A 25,506-nucleotide genomic window follows, 5' to 3' on the forward strand; every position below is an offset into this window, starting at 1 on the left:
CACAGCGCGAAGATCCCGACATAAGAATAAAAAACTAAAAACACTTAGACACTAAAAAAACAGCAAAGACAACAAAAGGAAACCATTAATGACACGAATCCCCAGTACAAGCAGCTTCTCCAGGCACCGCAGCATTGGCAGTCCCAGAATGAACGCCCCCTGCGGTCTCATAAAAAAAAATAAAAAATAAAAAAAAACAGCCCCAGTCCTGGTCAGCATTCTCCAGGTCACGGACCTCATTGCCATGAACTGCAGAGTCACTGTGCACATACATCACTTATCTCAAAATGTGCAGAATGGGGAATGCAGCTCTGAAGTATGGGCAGTCTCTATATGGGCAGATGTCCCCTGCATTATACAAGCTGAACTAAGCTTGTATGGTGCCTGCTGCCAGTCTCCGATAACAAGCGGTAGAAGAGTGAGTTCAGCTCTGGAGTATGCTCAGTACTAGATAAGCCATGTCTGTACAGCGTGTCTCTGCCATTTATGTAGAATAATTCTATAGATGTAGCTTGCATGAGATTTTCCATGAAGTGACATTTGGCAGAACAGACGACGTGCGCTCGGGGAAATCTTTATTCCTACACCAGCCCGCTCTGCAGGTGTATGTGAAACTGGTAGGGGGGGTAGAAGATGGCCGACTGGCCCTGAGGTATGTAATAGTTGTTGAAGTTCCTGTCGCTCATGTAGGGGGCGGGCTGGTAATAACAGGTCACGTTTGCCGTGTTCGGGATGATGTTCTGTTCTCCAAGCACTTTCAGAGCCAAGATGGTGATCATATTAAGAGTCTGCCTGCGCTCGTGACCCATCAGACACACTGTGCTCTCATTGACCACCGTGCGCAGGGTCATCAGGTAGTCGTACTTGCTCTTCTCTTCTCCGATGAAGTGGTTGCGCAGATAGGACTCTATTTTCCTCTGCTGTTCGGTCACATCAGGAAAGTCTATGAAGAACCGTGAACACATGTAGCGCTCCAGGGACTTGATTTCAGTCTCACTGGTTGGCTTGTAATCCCGAACCAAGAGGTTGCTGTACTTTAGAAGGCCACCCCCTCGGATCTCTTCAGGGTTCCTTGTAGCGATACGTTTGCACCGGAGATGTTCCATTGCTTCATGGAAATCTCCGTACATGCTCTCGGCCACCACAGCGGGGTAGGTATCTGGGGTCAGTTCAGAGTCCTCATCGGTGTAAACATGGAGGATGGAGTCCAGGGTGATCTGGAAGGAGTCCACACTGAACTCAAACTGCCTGCGGAGAGAGTTAACAAACTTCAGCTCCACGTTCTTCCCGCTGTTGTTGGATAGTGAAATTAAGCTCCAGCGGTCGTGGTCAGTGGACACCTTCACCATCTTCTGGACGTACGCCTCATTCATGGTGAGGGCAGTGATCTTCTCCTTGTTGACGCATTTGGGAAGAAAGTCTAAGAGAGAATCTAAGACAATCTCCTTTACAGTCTGGAAGGCCTGATCATCTGGAAGCTCCACCCCAAAAATGATGTCCAAGTCCTTGCAGCTGGTCCCGTTCTGGCACATGAGGATGTGACTGGCTGTGGAGCCGTTGAGGCGAATGTCTCGTATTGCGATTTTCTTCTTTATTAGCTGCTCCTTCACCACACAGATGATATCCTTGGGTTTCATCTCCATGGTTGGGAAGTTCCCTCTGCCGTGGATGGGGACGACCTCGGTCAGAACCTGATTGAGGATGGTGATTTGATCCTGGGTCAGATTGCTGAATCTACAGTCCAACTCTTCAGTCATGGCGGACGGTCAATGATACTTGGACTATCTAAGAGAAAAGTGTTAGAGGAGCGTTAGTATCGTCTGGAGAAGATGGGGGGGGATATTACATAGAGAAAAGCGAAGCGTTTCAGGGGGGTCAGTACTGTCTGCAGAAGACACGGGGGGGGGGGGTTGTTACATAGAGGAAAGAGAAGCAGTACAGGGGGGTCAGTACCGTCTGTAGAAGACACGGGGGGTATTACATAGAGGAAAGAATTGTTACAGGGGGGTCATTACCGTCTGTAGAAGACATGGGGGGGGGATGTTACATAGAGGAAAGCGAAGCGTTTCAGGGGGGTCAGTACTGTCTGCAGAAGACACGGGGGGGGGGTTGTTGTTACATAGAGGAAAGAGAAGCAGTACAGGGGGGTCAGTACCGTCTGTAGAAGACACGGGGGGGATATTACATAGAGGAAAGAGAAGCGTTACAGGGGGGTCAGTACCGTCTATAGAAGACAAGGGGGGATGTTACATAGAGGAAAGAGAAGCGTTACAGGGGGGCCATTACCGTCTGTAGATGGGGGAGGTACAGGACGAATATATAGAAACCTAGAATGTGTCGGCAGATAAGAACCATGTGGCCCATCTAGTCTGCCCCATATACTGAATACTATGGATAGCCCTTGGCCCTATCTTATATGAAGGATGGCCTTATGCCTATCCCATGAGACAAAGATAAATCACTTTAGAACTTTTTCCACCTTTTAATGTGACCTATAAACTGTACAACTCAATTGAAAAACAAACTGAAATCTTTTAGGTGGAGGGAAAAAAAAAATAATAACTAAAATAATGTGGTTGCATAAGTGTGCACACCCTCTTAGAACTGGGGATGTAGGGGACATGATAGCAACTTTTAAATACATAAAGGGAATCAACAAGGTAAAAGAGGAGAGAACATTTAAAAGAAGAAAAACTGCTACAAGAGGACATCGTGTTACATTAGAGGGGCAAAAGGTTTAAAAGTAATATCAGGAAGTATTACTTTACTGAGAGAGTAGTGGATGCATGGAATAGCCTTCCTGCAGAAGTGGTAGCTGCAAATACAGTGGAGGAGTTTAAGCATGCATGGGATAGGCATAACGCCATCCTTCGTATAAGATAAGGCCGGGGCTATTCATAGTATTCAGTATATGGGGCAGACTAGATGGGCCAAATGGTTCTTATCTGCCGACACATTCTATGTTTCTAGCTGTGTTCAGAATTAAGCAATCACATCCACAATCCTGTTAGATAGCAGTCAGCATACACCGGCCATCATGTAAAGGGCCTCTGATTAACCCCTAATGAAGCTCCGCTGCTCTAGTTGGTCTTTCCTAAAATGTCCTTAGTCGCATCCCACAGCAGAAGCCACGGTCCACAGAGAACTTCCAAAGCATCAGAGGGATCTCATTGTTAGAAGGTGTCAGTCAGGAGAAGGGGACAAAAGAATTTCCAAGGCATTAGAACTACCATGGAACACAGTGAAGACCGTCATCATCAAGTGGAGGAAATATGGCCCAACAGTGACATCACCAAGAACTGGACGTCCCTCCAACATTGATGAAAAGACAAGAAGAAAACTGGTCTGGGAGGCGACCAAAAGGCCTACAGCAACATTAAAGAAGCTGCAGGAATCTCTGGCCAGTCCTGGCTGTGTGGTCCATGGAACAACAATCTCCCGTATTCTTCATATGTCTGGGCTATGGGGTAGACGGGCAAGACGAAAGCCTTTTCTTACCAAGAAAAACATCCAAGCCAGGCTACATTCTGCAAAAACACATCTGAAGTCTCCCAAAAGCACGTGAGAAAAGGTGTTATGGTCTGATGAAACCAAGGTTGGACTTTTTGGCAATAAAAATAAGATCTGTTTGGGGCAAAAACAACACTGCACATCACCAGAAGAACCCCACCCCACAGTGAGGCCTGGTGGTGGCAGCATCATGCCAAGGGGCTGGTCTTCTTCAGCTGCAACTGGGGCCTTAGTTAAGCTGGAGGGAATTCTGAGCAGTTCCAAATACCGGTCAATATTGGCCCAAAACCTTCAGGCTTCTGCTAGAAAGCTGAACATGAAGAAGAACTGCATCTTTCAGCATGACAACGACCCAAAGCATACATCCAAATCAACCAATGAAGGAATGGCTTCACCAGAAGAAGATGAAAGTTTTGGAATGGCCCAGCCAGAGCCCAGCCCTGAATCCGATTGACAATCTGTGGGGTGATCTGAAGAGGGCTGTGCCCAGGAGATGCCCTCCCAATCTGTGGGGTGATCTGAAGAGGGCTGTGCCCAGGAGATGCCCTCCCAATCTGACAGATCTGGAGGGTTTGTGCAAAGAAGAGTCAAAATGTGCCATGCTGATAGCACTCAGTCTTTGGGGATGAGTCTGGAATAACATCAAAAGGAGCTTCAACAAAGTATTAGTTTAAGGGTGTGCACACTTATGCAACCAGATTATTTTATTTTTATATTTTTTCTTCCCTCCACCTAAAAGATTTCAGTTTGTTTTCCATTGAGTTGTACAGTTTATAGGTCACATTAAAGGTGGGAAAAGTTCTGAAATGATTTATCTTTGTGTCATTTTTTTGTGTAGACTTTTTATATCCACTGTATGTATGGATATATATAGGGAGTCAGTACAGTCTGTACATGGGGGGAGGTACAGGAGGAATATATAGGCTATGAGTAGGATATATATAAGATTTCTTGTGAGCCACTTCAACCACTCGCACTGATGACTGTGGATTTTTAGACACAATAGGGGTATTTACTAACAGAAATATGTCTATATTAGGCGTATTTATGTCGCAGATTGCGATTTTCCCCCGCTCACACATGTCTAAAAAAGTTGGCATTGCGGAAAGGGAGCCGTGCCGGCAAATGGTCTAAATCTATGCCAGCTGTGCAGGCCTGCGCCCTCCCTTAATAACTTTGGCGGATCCACCGCCAGCGCAGGGCACTATTAAGACCCGCGTCTAACATGCCAGTCTAATAAATGACCCCCAATGTGCGGCAGGAAGGCTCGGAGCTGGCACTATCTGTTCCTGAAGCCCTGGAGGCAGTGACAGCGCTGAGCGAGATCTAAACAGCGGATCAGCTCCCAGGCGTCTGCAGATAATTACAGGTTAATGAGAGGCAGTGTAAGAGCGGCTGATGTCTGGGCCCCGGGGGTGCGGGGTCCGCCTCTGGAGCAGCTGCTGGGCCTCATCACCCTGGTCCTGCGCTATAAGTGAGACTGTCGAGGGCTGTTTACTCATATACAGTCCAGTGGTATTCAGAAAATTGTGGACGTCATCTCTGTTATCATGTAAGGGTAATACTCTGCGGCGGTCTGCGTTCCGGACCACCAGGTGCCAGATTACAGGATATATACCATATACCGCTGGTGCGAGGTTGGCGGCAGTCACTGGTTAAATGTCACTCACCGAAGACGTCTCTGCTGCTCGGCCGGGAGATTAGTCGGATGACTCATGTGACACTCGGATTGTTGTCATGTCACATACAGACAGGAGACACCTGCAGAGAGACGAGAGGGCAAAGTAAGAAAGGGACACCGAGCACTGGGAAAGAGACAGCCGAGCAGTGTCACACCGCCGCTCCGCAATGTCGGACCACCAGACAAGCACTCTATAATCCAGTACCAGAGATTACAGCCACTGGTTTAGCGACTTCCCCCCAGACCCTGCTCTCACCCACAGGGGGCGGCACTGCACGCCTTTTGGGGGGAGAGAAACCTAAAGATTCAGCAATGTAAAATGTCCTGCAACTCTCTAAGGCCGCGTTCATAGATCCAGCGCAAATGCCAGCCGGACAAAAAACCATTTACCGCCGCTTCTAAATGTACGCTAGCTTCTGAGCGGTCTTACATTTTTTAGACCAAATGGTAAATGAAATGGGTCTACCGGCCCCTCCCCTCCCCCGCACACTTTTTTAGACCTAGCATGAGCGAGGAAAAGTTGCAGATTGCGGCATAAATAACCTTTGCGAAGCAATCAGCCAGAAATACGCCTAATATAGACATATTGCTGGATAGTAAATGACCCTGTTTGTGTTTCATTCCTCAGCACTCTCAAGATCTCTGCTTGCAGTCACTTACTTACTATTTACAGTTGAAGGGACTGAAATATTTTTATGGCTTTTCTTTGTCAGTGAAGATAAGAAATAAAGAAAACTAATCCTGAGCTTGGCCGCATGAAGAAGACAGCCGAGCGCGCTCACAGATCCTCCATACGTCTGCTATAGGTCTGACGCCTCAGCACCACAAGTCTCAGCATTGTCACAAGACTTGCGCTCACCGTATCATGCATCCCGCAGAGAAGCGCTCACAGACCTCCTGCCCCTGATCTCAGACATTTCCCGTCTGCATCGACTTCCCGGCTCGGGCCTTATAACCGGACAAGAAACACCTGATGTTTTCTTCATCCTCTAATAGAGAGACGTCCACATTCATGGGTGGCCCTCCCAACCTCTAAAGGCATCCATCCTCAGGGGTGGCCCCCCCCCAACCTCTAAAGGCATCCATCCTCAGGGGTGGCCCCCCCCCCAACCTCTAAAGGCATCCATCCTCAGGGGTGGCCCCCCCCCCAACCTCTAAAGGCATCCATCCTCAGGGGTGGCCCCCCAACATCTAAAAGGCATCCATCCTTAGGGGGGCCCCCCCAACATCTAAAGGCCACACCCCCTCCCACTCACAAAGTGAGTGATGTCACAGCAGCGGGGTGAAGGGTCCAGGAGGGGAGGACAAGGCAGATGATGTCACAGCAGCGGGGTGAAGGGTCCAGGAGGGGGGGGGGGGACGAGGCAGATGAGGTCACAGCAGAGGAGTAAAGGGTCCAGGACAAGGCGGATGATGTCACAGCAGCGGGGTGAAGGGTCCAGGAGGGGAGCACGAGGCAGATGATGTCACAACAGCAGGGTGAAGGGTCCAGGAGGGGAGCACGAGGCAGATGAGGTCACAGAGGAGGGGTGAAGGGTCCAGGAGGGGAGCACGAGGCAGATGATGTCACAGCAGCGGGGTGAAGGGTCCAGGAGGGGAGCACGAGGCAGATGATGTCACAGCAGCGGGGTGAAGGGTCCAGGAGGGGAGCACGAGGCAGATGATGTCACAGCAGCGGGGTGAAGGGTCCAGGAGGGGAGCACGAGGCAGATGATGTCACAGCAGCGGGGTGAAGGGTCCAGGAGGGGAGCACGAGGCAGATGATGTCACAGAGGTGGGGTGTTCAGTGGATGACACAATAACAACCAGTAAGTTAACCTCATATCTGCACCCAGACCAGGGTAATGAACATACAAGCAGCACCTCACCATTTAGTGCTAACAGAACGGCCCTGCGCAGCCTGCATGATGTTGCATTAGTATTGGCACCCCAGTACTATATTTCTACCCTTGTTCAGAGCCACTATGGCTGTGGACAGAATGCTCCAAAACCGGACAACTTTTATGACAGTCAACAGAAGAACAGTCAAGCGGACCAGAGGCAGCAGCCAACCTCACCGCAGTCCTGGGACTGTCTGGCCGGATGGAGGTTACTGGAGCTCCCTGCAGAAGAAGCGGTGTCAGTCCATACTGATGACAGCACAGGGAACGTCCCCCGCAGCTTCAGGCATTACTAGAGTTTTACACGTGTTTAGTCCCAGCACCTTCCAGTTGTATCCTGACGATCTGTAAGACGGAAGCTTCCGGCTCGTTACAGGGATGAATCTGTGATGCTGAGGTTTACGCCATGAGCTGCAGCAAAGTGGGTGCCCCGGCAGCGGCTGCCCTTCATGAGGCGCTACGTGGCAGCATTATTCCACAGTCGGTGACTCCAGCAGAGAGTATAACAGTATACCACAGAGCGCGGCACCACAGCCGTCAGTATTCCACAGAGCGCGGCACCACAGCCGTCAGTATTCCACAGAGCGCGGCACCACAGCCGTCAGTATTCCACACAGCGCGGCACCACAGCCGTCAGTATTCCACAGAGCGCGGCACCACAGCCGTCAGTATTCCACAGAGCGCGGCACCACAGCCGTCAGTATTCCACAGAGCGCGGCACCACAGCCGTCAGTATTCCACACGGCGCGGCACCACAGCCATCAGTATTCCACGCGGCGCGGCACCACAGCCGTCAGTATTCCACACGGCGCGGCACCACAGCCGTCAGTAATAGATGCAGTGTGTACACATATATAATATATACAGCAGTGTACTGATATGTGAGGTATGAGGTATAATAGATGCAGTGTACAGATATATAGTATACCCAGCAGTGTACTGTTATGTGAGGTACGAGGTATAATAGATGCAGTGTGTACAGATATATAGTATATACAGCAGTGTACTAATATGTGAGGTACGAGGTATAATAGATGCAGTGTACAGATATATAGTATATACAGCAGTGTACTGATATGTGAGGTACGGGGTATAATAGATGCAGTGTGTACAGATATATAGTATATACAGCAGTGTACTGATATGTGAGGTACGAGGTATAATAGATGCAGTGTACAGATATACAGTATATACAGCAGTGTACTGATATGTGAGGTACGAGGTATAATAGATGCAGTGTGTACAGATATATAGTATATACAACAGTGTACTGATATGTGAGGTACGAGGTATAATAGATGCAGTGTGTACAGATATATAGTATATACAGCAGTGTACCGATATGTGAGGTATGAGGTATAATAGATGCAGTGTGTACAGATATATAGTATATACAGCAGTGTACTGATATGTGAGGTACGAGGTATAATAGATGCAGTGTGTACAGATATATAATATATACAGCAGTGTACTGATATGTGAGGTACGAGGTATAATAGATGCAGTGTGTACAGATATATAGTATATAGAGCAGTGTACTGATATGTGAGGTACGAGGTATAATAGATGCAGTGTGTACAGATATATAGTACAGGTGCAGTGAGGCGCTACTTCTGAGGTATAGCGAGGCGCTACTTCTGAGGTATAGCGAGGCGCTACTTCTGAGGTATAGCGAGGCGCTACTTCTGAGGGGCAGCGAGGCGCTACTTCTGAGGGGCAGTGAGGCACTACTTCTGAGGTATAGCGAGGCGCTACTTCTGAGGGGCAGTGAGGCGCTACTTCTGAGGGGCAGTGAGGCGCTACTTCTGAGGGGCAGCGAGGCGCTACTTCTGAGGTATAGTGAGGCGCTACTTCTGAGGGGCAGCGAGGCGCTACTTCTGAGGGGCAGTGAGGCGCTACTTCTGAGGGGCAGTGAGGCACTACTTCTGAGGTATAGCGAGGCGCTACTTCTGAGGGGCAGTGAGGCGCTACTTCTGAGGGGCAGTGAGGCGCTACTTCTGAGGGGCAGCGAGGCGCTACTTCTGAGGTATAGTGAGGCGCTACTTCTGAGGGGCAGTGAGGTCCTACTGCTGAGGGGCAGCGAGGCGCTACTTCTGAGGGGCAGTGAGGTCCTACTGCTGAGGGGCAGCGAGGAGCTACTTCTGAGGGGCAGCGAGGCGCTACTTCTGAGGTATAGTGAGGCGCTACTTCTGAGGGGCAGTGAGGCGCTACTTCTGAGGGGCAGTGAGGCGCTACTTCTGAGGGGCAGCGAGGCGCTACTTCTGAGGGGCAGTGAGGCGCTACTTCTGAGGGGCAGCGAGGTCCTACTGCTGAGGGGCAGCGAGGCGCTACTTCTGAGGTATAGCGAGGCGCTACTTCTGAGGTATAGCGAGGCGCTACTTCTGAGGGGCAGTGAGGCGCTACTTCTGAGGGGCAGTGAGGCACTACTTCTGAGGTATAGCGAGGCGCTACTTCTGAGGGGCAGTGAGGCGCTACTTCTGAGGGGCAGTGAGGCGCTACTTCTGAGGGGCAGCGAGGCGCTACTTCTGAGGTATAGTGAGGCGCTACTTCTGAGGGGCAGTGAGGTCCTACTGCTGAGGGGCAGCGAGGCGCTACTTCTGAGGGGCAGTGAGGTCCTACTGCTGAGGGGCAGCGAGGAGCTACTTCTGAGGGGCAGCGAGGCGCTACTTCTGAGGTATAGTGAGGCGCTACTTCTGAGGGGCAGTGAGGCGCTACTTCTGAGGGGCAGTGAGGTCCTACTGCTGAGGGGCAGCGAGGCGCTACTTCTGAGGGGCAGTGAGGCGCTACTTCTGAGGGGCAGCGAGGTCCTACTGCTGAGGGGCAGCGAGGCGCTACTTCTGAGGTACAGTGAGGCGCTACTTCTGAGGGGCAGCGAGGCGCTACTTCTGAGGTGAAGTGAGGCGCTACTTCTGAGGGGCAGCGAGGTCCTACTGCTGAGGGGCAGCGAGGCGCTACTTCTGAGGGGCAGCGAGGCGCTACTTCTGAGGGGCAGCGAGGCGCTACTTCTGAGGTATAGTGAGGCGCTACTTCTGAGGGGCAGTGAGGTCCTACTGCTGAGGGGCAGCGAGGCGCTACTTCTGAGGGGCAGCGAGGCGCTACTTCTGAGGTATAGTGAGGCGCTACTTCTGAGGTATAGTGAGGCGCAGCGAGGCGCTACTTCTGAGGGGCAGCGAGGCGCTACTTCTGAGGTACAGTGAGGCACTACTGAGGTCCGGAGGATGAGGCTCACCTGTTGTCTGCCCCGCACACCTCCCCACAGCGGCAGCCGGCTCCTCCGCCTCTCGGGAGAGATGTGCGGGACTCCGGGGTTGTTTTCCGGCCAGTGCTAGCGGTTCGGGCTGGATCGGCTCCCGGTAACTGCGAGTCCTCGAGTGCGCGTCAACCAACAGCGGAGCCTCCTCCTCACCTACCTCACCGTCTTCCCGGCGTAATACTGTCTCCATGACAACGTGACGTCACAACTCCTGTGACAGATAGGAACCGCCCACTTCTCGACGTCATAGCCCAGCGAGTGACCTATAAATGGAGTCCGCCCGCCTACAATTTGAGCGGGAAAGGCGTGTGGCAGCCAGGTGTGAAGTGTGAACCGTAATTAAGTGTCGGGAACGGCTGCTGAGGGGCTGTGTCCGGCCATAACGGAGTGGCGGGGAAGGTCTGTGTCTGACTACAGAGGGTCCGCACTGGATGTTGAGGCATCTAGAGTGATGGTGGTCCGCGCACTGGACGGATGATAGGCTGATGAAAGGATGGAGGTGGATGGATGGTGGGCCGCGCACTGGATGGTTGGAGGTGGACAGATGGTGGTCCACGCACTGGACGGATGGTGGGCCGTTCTCTGGAGGGATGGACGTGGGTGACAGCGTCATACAACGGGTGAATGGGGGTGCCAGCGATGGAGGGCCACACTCTGGACTGACTGTCAGCGCTCTGGACAGTTGGCGTGGCTGCTGGAACCAGGCGCTGCTTATCTTTACAGGAGGCTTGTGGCCGTGGTGATGTCCAGACTGCTTTCCGTGGCTCATGTGACTGCAGTTTCCGTCTTGGGCGTTGCGCACATCTGGCTATAATGTCAATAGTGAGCAGCAAACGTCAAGAAAATAATTTGAGGTCGGATTACATTGATTCGGGGGCAGATTAGTTTTGGTCAGAATAAAGTGAGTTCACATTAATAACGCCCGACTGTGCAGAACAGGAGTGACGGCGACATACAACGGGGGTGAGGGATGAGAATCCATTTTGTATAAACATGTCCTCCATCTTGTGCATATGTGGAAACATTAATGAGCAGCTGTGGAGACTTGGCATTATGTGTATACTGTAGATGGCTACAAGGCCAAGGTTAGCGGCTCCCTCGTTTCCTTATCGGAGTCTGACAGATGAGAGTTATGTTCCTTCTGAGTTCGGGAGGCCCTGCTAACAAATACTAACTTTGAGAGAAGATGCTCCAGAAACGTTTTAATTGGTAGAATTCTGCTAGTATGGTGCGGTAGTATTGACTTTTATGAATAACCAATCAAATCATTCATTTCGCTTTCCACCCCTTTCTTTGTTGCCAGATTTGTCTGTGATTATAAAAATGTATGGTTGTGTGGAATAAATTAGAGAGAATTTGATTCAGCAGTGTGTCTGTGTCGGCTCTCTGAGCGCTCATAAAGGAAACTTCAATTAGGACCCCGACAATTATAGAAGAAGGGGTTTTTGCCCCAACAACAGATGAACAGGGGTGACGGCGACATACAATGGCTTAACGGGGGTCACAGCGACATACAATGGGCGTGAGAGCAACATACAGCTGGCAAATGGGGGTGATGGCGACATACAACAGGTGAGTGTATGGCGTCCGACAGGAACAGCCTGGATAACCCCGTACTGACCTCAAATTCTTGGAGCTATAACCTTTTTTTTTTATCAACAAGTTGAAGTTTTTACTGGCGCCACTTATGGGTGTAATAAATAAATAAACTGAACTTCACTCCCTGGGTAAGTACGATTACAGCTAAACCAAATTCATATAGAGTTGTTTGTTTTTTTGTTGTGTTTTTTTTTTTTTAAGTTTTACTGCTTTTGCACAATAAAAATCCTTTTTGTAAAAAAAATAAAAATAAAGTTTTTGCCACATCCCACCTGTGCACCACACTCCGGCTGTGCACCAGAATGAAATTAATCTGTGGACCTGCTGGCCACACCCAGTCTCTGCCCTCACCACTCCCCTTTTCTGATGCCTGTAAATTTATAAATCTGCCCCTATAAATTTAAGCTGCGCCTGTGGCTGATAAGTCTGGCTTGTTTATACCACTAATTCACTTAGGTTTGTTCCAAAATGTGCCAACCTTTTTATTCACAGCGTCATGTTTAGGCCAAACCCCTCCCTGTGAATCAGTGTCCCCTTTCTGACAAACCTCGCACCCTTTTTATGTGAGGTGTTAAAAGGTTATAAACTGTCTGAATAACTTGATAAATTGCACCAAAAACGAACACATTTTCAATAGTAAGTAAATCTGCCCCAGCGGCTCCACCAGCAGAATAGTGAGTGCAGCTCTGAAGTATAATACAGGATGTAACTCAGGATCAGTACAGGATAAGTAATGTATGTACACAGTGACTGCATCAGCAGAATAGTGAGTGCAGCTCTGGAATATAATACAGGATGATTTTCCTAGTCTATGACGTACAGTCATGGTTTTCTTAAAGACACGGAGGCGAGTATTGCTATCCCTTTCTTTACTGTCCACCAATAGCAGCAAAGAATACATTTTACAAAATTAAGAAAGACATGTAACCATAGTAACAAGGTCCCTCCCCTGACAGCCCCGTAACAAGGTGCCTCCCCTGACAGCCCCCTATAATAGGCAGCTCCTCCTCTGGACCTTCCTCTTTTGCGAATCTGACACCAAGGCCGGAACTATGAACTAGAACCATGAACCGAATTCTGAACTGGAACCGTGCAACTGGAGGAAAAACCGTCTCAGAACCAGCAGAACTGCACAACGAGGCCAACTTGTGAGAAGTAGAAGAAAAGATGCGGTATGTCGTGGTCGGTAGAAACTTCAACCTGAAAAGAGAAAAAAAAAACTGAGAATATAGGGAAATAAATAGTGCGTAGACACCAAACTCACTGGCCAGTCAAAATCATCTAAATGCAGGCATAATAAATAAGACAAATGTCCATTAGCATCAATAAGGGAGGGGCAATAAAGGGTGGGCAATACTCGCCTCCGTGTCGTTAATAAAACCATGACTTTACGTCATAGACTAGGAAAATCATGCAGTTTTACATCAAGACACTGAGGCTCCTATTGCAAGTTCAAAGCTGGTCAGCTATGGATGAAAACACGAAGAGGAGGACGAAAAAAAAATCCCTGAACGTTGTAACCCTAGACCAGTTAGCTAGACGTTAAATGTCCTCCAAACGCGCCCCCATAATCGCCAAAGAGGTGGCGGACGCACCTCTCGCCGAATGTACAGAGAAGATGGAAGTATCCACACCAGCCAGGGACATAACCCACTTCATCCAACGAGCCAAAGTAGGGCTGAAAACTGGGCCGAAAGGATGGCGAATGGAAAGGAAAAGTTGAGAAACCGTAGGAGAACGATGAGCCCTCGTCCGGGATTCATACTCCCGTAAACAGGCGACCAGACAGAGAGCCGGCGAAGTCGGGAAACTAGGATACGAAACCAATCTGATGTTGGTCTTGGTGCGTCGGGAAATGTTGAAGGTGACGCCTTCAGGGGTAAAGGATCTGGCGTCCTGTTCAAGAGCTCGAACGTCGGAGACCCTTTTGCAAGAAATAAGGCAAAAGGGCACCAATAACGGCCAACAGCTGTCGCAAAGAGAACTCCGGATTACTAGGCCATGAAGGAAAGAAGGATAATACCAAAGAAACATCCCAAGTCGTAGAAAATCAAGGCCGGGGAGGGCGAGCCATGCGAGCGCCGCACAATAAGCGACAAACCAAAGGATGTTGTCCCGCAGGGGTGCCCTCAAAACCCTGATGTGTAGAAGAAATGGCAGACCTAAAGAGGTTAATCGCCTGATAAGCCTTTCCCGCCTCCAATAAGGAGGTGAGGAACTGTAACAGGTGAGTCACAGGTGCCGAAACGGGATCCAGGTCCCGTTCCAAGCACCAGCTATCCCAAGTTCTTCAGGCTGCCCTATAAGATTTTCTGGTGCCGGGAGCTCATGCATTGTCCAGGAGGCGTCTAGTTGCGTCCGAAATGCCCTTGACCTCTCCGGGTGTCCTGAGATCCGGCATGCTAGCAACGGAAGGGATCCGTCCAGCAGGAGCGGGTTGTGAAGCCCCTGAGGGTCGTGGAGAAGATCCACGTGACTCGGCAAAAGAGGCACGTCTATGATGAGTCCCCCAAAAGGGGATCACCACGACCAGGTCGGCCAACTGGCGACATGTCTGAAGCAGCATCGTCGGGATCATTGCGAAAGGTGGAAACGCATAAAGAAGAGAATCGGACCAGTCTTTAAGGAAAGCGTCCACTGGGTCCGGGCGCCAGCTGAAGAAGCAAGACAAAAGGACCCCAAACTAGTGATATTGCAGAGAAGACTTCCGGAGCCAGCTTCCAATCGCTGCCGTCCTGAAGTATCGGGAACTCCAATCTGCTCAACTGTTGTGGAGACCTTGAAGGTATTCCGCCTGAACTATGATATCCTTGGAGAGGCAATAAGACCAAAATCCCTTCGCCAAACCTGCTAGTGTCGCAGAGTGTGTTCCGCCCAAATGGTTGACGTAACGTACAGCCGAGACATTGTCCATACCTAATCTGATGCACGCGTGGGCAATCCCATTGGTGAAGCTCCGAATGGCAAAGGAGCCGGTCAGAAGCTCCAAAGCATTGATGTGGAGAAGTGTCTCGTCCTCCGACCAACATCCGCCTGTAGAGATCCTGTTGCAGTGAGCCCCCCAGCCTTGGAGGCTCGCATACGACTCCATGGTGAATTCGGGCTGGAACCCGAAAATCGCCCTGCCGTTCCACGCCTCCAGGTTGTTGATCCACCAGTGGAGTTTCTCTCGAGCTTCCGAATCCAGGACCACCGTATCCGCAAACGCAGCACCGGAATGAAGGTTTGCAATCTTCAGTCACTGAAGTGCACGGTAATGCAATGGAGCTGGGAACACGGCTTGAATTGAGGAAGCCAACAGGCCGATGATTCGGGCTAGATGGCGCAGAGACAATGGGGAGCGGCCAGAGTGTGCCTGAGCTCCTTGCGTATAGAGCGTAACTTCGTTGTCGGGAGACTGAGCGATTCCGCAATCGAGTCCATGGTGAAGCCCAAAAACTCTATCCTTTGTAACAGGGTAAGGCAAGATTTCTCCAGATTGAGGAGGAATCCGAGGCGTGAGAGGAGATCCGAAGTCCAACGAAGGTGTTCTAGCAGGGTCGTCCGGGATTGATGCATGAGGATGTCGTCTAGATATACAATCAGCCGTACACCCCGACTGCGTAGCCAGGACAGGGCGGGACGCATCAGCTTGGGGAAGCACCAAGGCGCCGACGACAGGCCGAACGGGAGGCAGGTGAAACGCCAGATCTCCCCTCTCCATAGGAAGTGGAGGAGGTCCCTGAATGGTGGGGAAATTGGAACTGTCAAGTAAGCGTCCTTGAGGTCCAATTTCACCATCCAGTCCGCAGGAAGGAGTAAATCTCGGAGTAGGTGAATCCCCTCCATCTTGAAGTGGCGATAGCGAACCACAGCATTCAGAGCCCAAAGATTTATGACAGGGCACATCTGACCACCTTTCTTCTGTACCAGGAAGATATTGCTGAGGACTCCCCTGGGAGCCGGGGGAGCCTTCTCTATCGCCCGTTTGCGGAAGAGGGACATAAGTTCTAGGTCTACGAGCGCACAATTGGGCCGCGACAGTACAAGAGGAGGGGGAGGAGGGACTAGGTTTGGGGAGTCTACGAGCTTGAAGTGGAACCCCCTGACCGTGGTCAAGACCCAGGGGTCTGATGTGATGGCTGACCAGGCATGGAAAAAATGACGTAGTCTGCCCCCGTTGTAAGGATCCGAAAAACTCCCCACTAGGGGAGGACTTACCATATGGTCTCCTGGAGTTGGGAGTTCCTCTGAATGATCTGGAGCGTCACTGGCCAGGAAGAAGTGTGATGGGTTCTTCTGCTCCTGGAAGGGAGGTCTCTGGCTGTAGGAGCCTCGGCCTGTGCTACGGGCGTGGAAACTGGATCAGACAGGCGGCCCCTGCTACTGCCGGCCCTGGTGGAGACCTGTCCTTGAAAAACTCTCCTCATAGAGGACTGGGCCTTATCTAGGGCCGTAAATGCCCCCACGAAGCGACTCAGGTCTTTAATAAATGAGTCCCCAAATAAGAGGCCTTGGGCGTCCTTGCCTGCCTCAGTTAGGGCAAGATTGGCCAGTTTTGCAGTTTAATAGCTAGGGAGGTATTAGCGTTACCTGCGATGCAAATCGCTCTTTGGACCCAGCCCCTTAATTCTTCCAGATTTACTGGAGAGCCCTCTGCTCTGGCAACCTCAGCCAGCTCAAACAATTTGGCCAAGGGGCCAAAGATATCAAGCAGATGGTCCCGGCAACTGCTTAGCGTGGAGTCCAACCCTTTACGGGGTTCCAGCCGGACTTGGAGAGAAATTGAGTGACCTTGGGGTCCACGACAGGAGTGTCGCACACTTCATTGGGGACTAAAGGCCTGGGACACTCTGACCTGAGTTTACTGCGTGCCTCCTTAATGAGGCTGAAACGAACCCAGTGTTCTAGGTATCTGCCCACGTGATCGGCCGGAAGCCACCCGCCGATCTCGGATGATGGAGGGCATCCGGATCAAACATGGGTTCACCCGCTGGGTCTACCAGGGAGGTGGATAAATTATTGGCGAATGAGGAAGCAGAATCTTTGACCAGGGAAGTGGAAGGAGTGGGGCAGTAATGGGCCGAATGTGGATCAGGAGTCTTCTCCTCCGAATCGTGACTAGCGTCCGCGAAAGCCTTCTCATCTGAACCCCTTTCGGAGTCAGACTCGCTATCATGTTTCGCTCTAGCGCACTTCCATAGCCGTGCCTGTTCTGCCTGGCGCGGTAAGGCTCTTTTACTTGATCTCAGCACGTTCTCAAGGGTGGCCGTATGCACACCAGTCATTGTCTCCTGTGATACAGGAGGGTCCAAATTGGTAGGCCGCGGAGCATTAGAGGGGGCCGAATTTAGGGTCCCTCTAAGAGGGTGAGCAGACAAGGCCTGGGAAATGCTTTGGGACAAAATAGAGGACATGGAGCCCATGGCTGCTATTATGGCACTAGAAACAGAGCGCTGTAGCGCCAGTGCCTGGGCATCTCCCCCAGTTTGCAGAGTTCCCTCAGGGGATGAAGGGGGGGCTATTTGTATTGGGGGGGGGGGGGTCAGTGTGAGGCATGACCGGATACCGCAGCTCTGGAGTATAATACAGGATGTAACTCAGGATCAGTACAGGATAAGTAATGTATGTACACAGTGACTGCACCAGCAGAATAGTGAGTGCAGCTCTGGAGTATAATGCAGGATGTAACTCAGGATCAGTACAGGATAAGTAATATATGTACACAGTGACTGCACCAGCAGAATAGTGAGCGCAGCTCTGGAGTATAATAGTGATCTTTTTCCTACGTGATAATTCTGATCGTTAAATTGCCTCCAAATTTTATTAGTTATATATTTGTCAGCGGCGGGGCTGTGACAACCCCTCAGACAGGATATACAGGCAGGTTGTCAGCAGTAATAGATGTTCCTGTAGTATAAGGTGTGTGACCTCATGTCTGATCACATGACATTATATCGGTGATGTCATCAGCAGGGGGCGGGGCTGTGACAACCCCTCAGACAGGATATACAGGCAGGTTGTCAGCAGTAATAGATGTTCCTGTAGTATAAGGTGTGTGAAGCTCATGTCATTATATCAGTGATGTCATCAGCAGGGGGCGGGGCAGTGACTACCTCTAAGTGTACATTCACACGACCGTGACAATTTATAGATCCATTGACTTATATGGGGCAGCAGACCGATCTGTGCAGACAATAGTAGTACAAGCTTCATATTTTTGCGGACTAGAAATGCGGAAACACGGATGCGGACAACATACTGGACATTTTATTCACCCATAGGAATGAATGGATCCGCATCTATTCTGCAAAATGGGGGTCATACGCGGATAAAATTATACGGTCGTGTGAATGTACCCTAAGTAGGTTGTCAGCAGTAATAGACGAATAGATGTTCCTGTAGTATAAGCCTTATATAAGGTATGTGAATCTCATGTGTGATCACATGTCATTATATCAGTGATGTCAGCAGGGGGCAGGGCTGTGACTACCTCTCAGACTTTTGGGAAAGCTGGTTGTCAGGCTCTGTGGACAGTGTAATGGCAGCTATGACGTTGCGTCTCAGTTGTTTGATTGAAATGTCATTTATTACAATCAAATGTCAACATATGAAGCACTGGGAGGCAGCGCAGGCCGTGTAGGAGCGCCCAGTATGTTGTACATTTGCAGTGTGATGCACTCATGGCTCTCATTATACTGTATAATATTCAGGCTCCTTTTTCTCATTCTTGTATTCTCAGGGGAAGGGGGGGGCACACTTTTTGTTTTAGCTTTGGGAGAGCCCGTGCAGCCCGCCTCCGCTCACCCACGCTCTCTACGCAGACATCCATACATCGCCTGCAGCATCACCGGGTGATGAATTTATGGAAAGTCACTTTGTGCACAGGGAATTCATGGCGGCTCCTGATGACTCATGGAGGGGGCTGCAGGGACCTCGCTATCTGCATCCTTTAACTCTTATATAGGTCACCCGGAGAGAGGGGTGGTCCGCAGTTTGCTTGTATTAACCATGTGCAGCCTTAAAATGTCCTTCTGTACACAACCCTGCAGATATGTACAATGTGCACCAAGAATATACTGCCCAGAAATGACCCCCACATGTATTAGGACAGTATCCGGAGGAGAGCAGAGGGTCTGTCCACACAGCGTGCCCCACAAAAACTGCACTTCATAGGGATGAAGAGACCTCTGCAGTGTGACAGCTCTTACTGTACTGACCTCCGCTAACTGCTTTTACAGTACAGACCTCGACAGTGTGACCGCTCTTACGGTACAGACCTTGGCAGTGTGACCGCTCTTACTGTACAGACCTCGGCAGTGTGATCGCTCTCACCGTAAAGACCTCGGCAGTGTGACCGCTCTCACCGTAAAGACCTCGGCAGTGTGACCGCTCTCACCGTAAAGACCTCGGCAGTGTGACCGCTCTCACCGTAAAGACCTCGGCAGTGTGACCGCTCTCACCGTAAAGACCTCGGCAGTGTGACCGCTCTCACCGTAAAGACCTCGGCAGTGTGACCGCTCTCACCGTAAAGACCTCGGCAGTGTGACCGCTCTCACGGTACAGACCTCGGCAGTGTGACCGCTCTCACGGTACAGACCTCGGCAGTGTGACCGCTCTCACGGTACAGACCTCGGCAGTGTGACCGCTCTCACGGTACAGACCTCGACAGTGTGACCGCTCTCACGGTACAGACCTCGGCAGTGTGACCGCTTTTACAAAGATGGGCAGAGGTCACCAATCTGCAAAACTGCATGTAAAATGTGGGAGAATTTCAGAAAACTGTTCAACATAAAATTGCAAAGACTTTGAATATCCCACCACATACAGTAGATATATAATCGAAAAGTCGGAGAATATGGAGAAAGCCATATGCACAGGGGACACGGCCGGGGTCAGTATTGGATGCTCGTGATCAACAGGCCCTCAGGCGGCACTGCATTAAAACCATGCAGATTCTGTACTGGAAATCACTGCGCGGGCTCAGGAACACTTCCAGATTATTGCTGCACGGGCTCAGGAAGACATCCAGAAATCGCTCCACGGGCTCAGAGACATGTCCAGAAATCAGCGCATGGGCTTGGGAACATGTCCATAAATCACTGCATGGGCTCCGGAACACATACGGAAATCACTGTACGGCTCGGGAACACTTCCAGGTCACTGTTATAGGTCAACATGATACAGAAAACGCCACCCTCTTCTCTGGGCCAAAGCTCAAAATGGACTGAGTCAAAATAGATAACTGTTCTTTTTGGAAACCACAAATGCCATGTTCCGTGGACTCGAAGGATAGGGATCGTCCACCCTGCTATTAGCACACAGTTCAATAGCCTGCATCTGTAATGGTAGGGGGCTGCATTATTGCCTAAGGTGTGAGCAGCTTACACATCTGGAAAGGCACTGTCAATGCTAAACATTATAGAGGTTTTAGAACTACATGCAGTGGCATGCAAAATGTGGGTGCCCCTGGTCAAAATTCATGTTACTGTGAACATAAGCGAGTTGAAGATAAAATGATCTCCAAAGGGCATAAAGTTACAGATGAAACAACTTCTACAGTATCAGTGGATTATTTTGGTTTTGTACAATTTTAGAGTGAAAAAAAGAAAGAAGTAACTTGCAAAAGTATGTGAATCCAAGGAGATTTGAGCATTCGGATAACTTTGACCGAGGTCTCAGACCTTAAATCGGGGCTCTTAGCGTTAAGGCTTGTTCACACTCATCGTTAGCTAAGGGCAGGTGATGCAGATTTCACAGCTATATAAATCCCCAGCCTGCTCTAACCTTGTCCCCAAAACAGCAGACATTTTAAGCAGCTGCCTAACACTTATAAAATGAAAGTGGTTGAGGCCCACAAAGCGGGAGAAGGCTATAAGAAGAGTCAAAGCATTTTCAGGTTGCCGTTTCCTCAGTTCAAAATGTAATTAAGAAATGGCAGTAACCAGGAACAGTGGAGGTCAAGAGAAGGTCTGGAGAACCAACAAAAAAGTGTCAGAGACAGTTGCTCGTAGGATTGCTAGAAAGGCAAATCAGAACCCCCTGCTTGACTGCAAAAGACATTCAGGAAGATTTTGTAGCCTCTGGAGTTCTGCTACATTGTTCTACTGTTCAGTGAAATCTGCACAAATATGGCCTTCATGGAAGGGTCATCAGAAGAAAACCTCTCCTGCGTCATCACCACAAAATTTAGCTTCAGAAGTTTGTAAAAAAGCATCTAAAGAAGCCTGATGCATTTTGGAAACAAGTCCTGTGGACTGATGAGGGTAAAATAGACCTCTTTGGCCACAATGAGCAAACGTGAAAAAAGAGCCCAGAATTTCATGAGAAGAAAACCTCTCCAACCATTAAGCATGAAGGAAGGGGGGGAATCAATCATGCCTTAAGGTTGTGTTCCAGCCAATGGCAGGGGGAACATTTCATGGGTAGAGGGAAGAATGGATTCAATGAAATTCCCACAAATTTTAGAAGAAAACATAACGCCAACTGTAAAAAAGCTGAGGCTGAGAAGAGGATGGCTTTTACAAATGGATAATGATCCTAAACACACCTCAAAATCCACAATAGATGACCTCAAAAAACACAAGCTGAAGGTTTTACCATGCCCCTCTCAGTGCCCAATCTGCTGAAAATCTCTGTATAGATCTCGAAAGAGCAGAGCATTCAAGATGGCCCAGGAATCTCACAGAACTGGAAGATGTCAGCAAGGGAGAATGGAGGAAAGTTCCCCTTTTGTTATTTTGAAAATATAAAAGATCAAAAGAAATAGCATATTTTTCGCCCTATAACACACATCAGCCCATTAGACGCACCTAGGTTTTAGAGGAGGATAATAAGAAAAATAATATTTCTCATTTGACCTCAGATAAGACCCCCAATGTTAAACGGGTTCTCCAAGAGTATAAAATGTCCCCTCATGCGCCGGGCACCCATCATGGGATATACTTACCCTGGTCCCCGCTCCTGGCGCCGTTCTTAGTCCTATCACTGCCACTGCTGCTTCTCCTTGCACACGGATGAAACCATCCGGTGTCTGGGGAAGTAGCCAATGGCAGGCGGGGCGAACCTCTCTAGCGTCACTGGCGATGCTAGGGAGGCTCGCCCCATCCTCACCTGTCACTGGCTGCTCTCTCCAACAAAAGATGTTTTCATCCGTGTGCAGGGAGAAGCAGCGGCGGTGGGGGGGACCGGGGTAAGTATATACCATGTGGGGTGCCCGGCACATTAGGGGACATTCTATACTCTTGGAGAACTCCTTTAATCAGTCCTCAGCTTACAGCCCTAATCTGACCCCCAATGCTAATAAGACGCCAATATGACCTCAGATCAGACCTCCTTGTAAATGACCCCCAATCAGACCTCAGATAAGAGTCCCAATATAAATAAGAACCCCCCCATTCTGACATCAGATAAGAGTCCCAATATAAATAAGACCCCCCCCCCAATCAGACCTCAGATAAGAGTCCCAATATAAATAAGACCCCCCCATTCAGACCTCAGATCAGACCCTCATACCTTGGATCAGACCCCAATGTCTCAGATCAGATCCCCATACCTCAGAGCACATATAATAAAATAAAAATTTACCTCTCCTGCTCTGGACGCCGCAGACTCCCAGGGTCCGGCTCTCTTTTTCTTGCCGCGCCATGCTGTGACCCGACGCACACAGCATGAGGTCACAGAGCGCCGACTTCCTCACGCTGTTGAGCACAGCGAGCGACCAAGGACTAGGAAACACTGCATTCACCACTTCCCTGTCCTCCTGTAATAATGAGCGCTTCCTTTCATTAGTATTCCCCCCCATAAGACCCACTGACTTTTTGCCCCCCCTTTGGGGGGGGGGGGGGGAGTGCATCTTATGGGGCGAAAAAAAACGCCAATTGTTTTTACTTAAAATACAAAGGGAATGTGTTATCTGTAACTTTATGCTTTTTGAAGATCATTTCATGTTTAACTTTCTGGACTGTTCACAGTAACAGAAATTGTGAGCAGGGGCATCCAAACTTTTGCATGAAGGCCTGGCATGTTTCAGCAAGACAATGCTAAACCACACCCTGCATCCATCACAACAACTTGGCTGCACAGAAGAAGAGTCCGGGTGCTGAACCGGCCGCCTGCAGACCAGACCTTTCAACGACAACCCCGGACTGTGGAACAACTAGAATCCTACATCAAACTAGAATGGGGCAACATTCCTCTCCCAAAACTCCAGCAGTTGTCTCCTCACTACCGGCTGTTGGTAAAGAAGAGGGGAGGCCACACAATGGGAGACGTGGCCCTGGGGCCACTGTGTGAGGTGCGTTGCTGCCATTAAGTTCTAAATGAGGTTATTTCATGAAACGGTGAAATGTCCCACTTTCATCATCTGATACGTGTCCTGCGATCAACTGTGAATAACATTTGGTTCCAGGAGATTTACAAATCATTTAAAGGGGTTGTCCGGGTTCAGAACTGAACCCGGACATACCGTTATTTTCACCCCGGCAGCCCCCCTGAGCCTAGCATCGGAGCATCTCGTGCTCCGATGCGCTCCAGTGCCCTGCGCTAGATCGCGCAAGGCACAGGCTCTTTTGTTTTTAATAACACACTGCCGGGCGGTAACTTCCGCCCAGCAGTGTGTTCGGTGACGTCACCGGCTCTGAGGGGCGGGCTTTAGCTCTGCCCTAGCCGTTTTACTGGCTAGGGCAGCGCTAAATCCCGCCCATCAGTGCCGGTGACGTCACCGGGGTTCCTGTCAGCTCCATGGAGAGCCCGGTACGTCACCGGAACTCTGAAAAATGCCTTTGCCCTGCGCGATTTAGCGCAGGGCAAAGGAGAGCATCGGAGCATGAACTGCTCCGATGCTCATGTCAGGGGGGCTGCTGGGGTGAAAATGGAGGGCTGTCCAGGTTCAGCTCTGAACCTGGACAACCCCTTTAAGTATAATTTACACAGCGCCCCAACTTTTTTGGAATGGGGGTTGTACATATAGTATATCTAATCTTTCTGGATGCTGTAGTTCACCCTTTGCTCTGGTGTCCTCCGATGCCTCCCATGATCTTTCTTGGCAGCAGCTGCCTGGCATTGGGCGCTCAGTTTACCCTCCACAGTCTCTTTTGGTAATGACATGTTTAATGTGTGGCTTTCTTCACCCACATCTTCATATACACATACCCCTGCCTGTATCTGGATGTGCTGCAGATTCCTCTTACTGCTGCAGCCGCTTTAGAACGGTGATCATAAAATGACAGAAGACGAGGCCACAAACAACCGGAGAAGAGGAAAATGTCAAGAGTCACATTAAAATACCAGGATGCAGACTGGTAAATCGAGAGAGCTCAGTGCAATAAATACCAGGTGATCTGGAGAAGGGTTTGGGGGGGTTAATACTTTTGCAAGGCACTGTAGTCATACAGTTTTATGTGCTGATTTTCAGATTTTCTTCATTACCTGGTGACGCTATTCTCAGAGGCCTCTTGTCTCATTTATCGCCTCTGTATCTTTGGTAAAAGTGCCACCGCCGCATCAGGGCCTCACAGCATGTGAAGGAGGGAGAGTACATGGGGGAGGTACAGGACACCCCATTGGGGTGTGGTAATTTTGGTGGAGAGGATGCGACACAAATGGAATTGATCAGCCCTAACTGCAGGACGAGGAGCCGAGAACTCGCGGCACACAAATAAATCCGCACACCGCCGCTGTGGATCGTGAGCATCTCTGTGAGCTGCTTTCTATATTTCTCCGGCGCCGCACCCGCAGATCTGCAGCTGTTTCTCATAAATGTGGTGATTATATGGAAGCTTCATATTGTAACCTGACGGAACTGTGCGTCTTCTTGTCCGATCAGCGCTGCTTATCCCCCTTATGTGGTGTAAGAAGTGGCGCTCACAGTGAGTCTCGCTCGGAGCCATCTGTGCTCATGAATATTTCAGCATATTGTATAGAGCTGCAGAATAAAACTGTTCTCTGTTCCAGGAGGAATCGTCACCAAAAAAGCCATGGACAGGATGGAAACACGTAGGCCGCACTGCGCCACCGATACCTGAGGCTGCCGCCATCAAGCCGACCATTACACTAACAACTGTGCCCGTTGTGACACTGAGGAGTCCGATATGTAGTTTGAGACTGCAAGAGACAGCGTGACAGAGACTGCAAGAGACGGCGTGTAATCGTTCAGACCGTGATATTAGATTGTAAGCTTTACGGTCCAGCACCAGCCCTGAGGTCACAGTATTACATAACACCCCCCCGTGTCAGCCATTATTAACTCAGTGCCACTTACAATTGCTGCAGAGCTGGAGAGGGTAGGAGCAGTAGTGCAGATGGGAGTTGTAGTGGTCACAGTGGTTGCCCTCCGCCCGGCACATCCTAAAGCCGTACAGTGAAAACAATTAAGTAAACTGCAGTGCGGTACAATGATGAGAGTGGTGTTGGTATAACAGATCCACAAGCTCCATTCACACGTGGCTCCGGCCGCCACCAATCACTTATTACTTTCTTTCCATTTTCTGGCCTTAAAGGCTATGGACACCTCCGGGGGCAATTTTTTATTTTATGATTGCATTTTACTCATTTTGGGATAAAAATCATTTTTTTCAATTGGTGTTTATTAAAAATATTGAGTC

The 25,506-nt window shown here is 49.9% G+C and overlaps 1 protein-coding gene across 2 annotated transcripts; it reads right to left on the reverse strand.

The window, feature by feature from the left end:
- Positions 1-260: 260 nt before the first annotated feature.
- On the reverse strand, positions 261-10,604 carry LOC122922420 (terminal nucleotidyltransferase 5C-like). 2 transcript variants are annotated; one of them, XM_044273022.1, is made up of 3 exons: positions 10,482-10,604; positions 5,181-5,271; positions 261-1,785 (listed from the first exon to the last, which is right to left on the reverse strand). In XM_044273022.1, exon 3 carries the CDS (start codon positions 1,755-1,757, stop codon positions 582-584), a length of 1,176 nt encoding a protein of 391 aa, XP_044128957.1. In that variant the 5' UTR covers positions 1,758-1,785; positions 5,181-5,271; positions 10,482-10,604; the 3' UTR covers positions 261-581. The 2 variants fall into 2 exon arrangements, with proteins under 2 accessions (XP_044128957.1, XP_044128956.1); XM_044273021.1 differs by having other exon boundaries at positions 10,301-10,598.
- Between the last annotated feature and the right edge of the window lie 14,902 nt (positions 10,605-25,506).

This window comes from Bufo gargarizans, unplaced genomic scaffold, assembly GCF_014858855.1.
Source record: "Bufo gargarizans isolate SCDJY-AF-19 unplaced genomic scaffold, ASM1485885v1 fragScaff_scaffold_343_pilon, whole genome shotgun sequence".
NCBI classification, from domain to species: Eukaryota; Metazoa; Chordata; class Amphibia; order Anura; family Bufonidae; genus Bufo; species Bufo gargarizans.

What these genes read in the sequence shown, in the direction of transcription:
- LOC122922420 (XM_044273022.1), bottom strand. Translation starts at nt 1,757, where the DNA reads ATGACTGAAGAGTTGGACTGTAGATTCAGCAATCTGACCCAGGATCAA.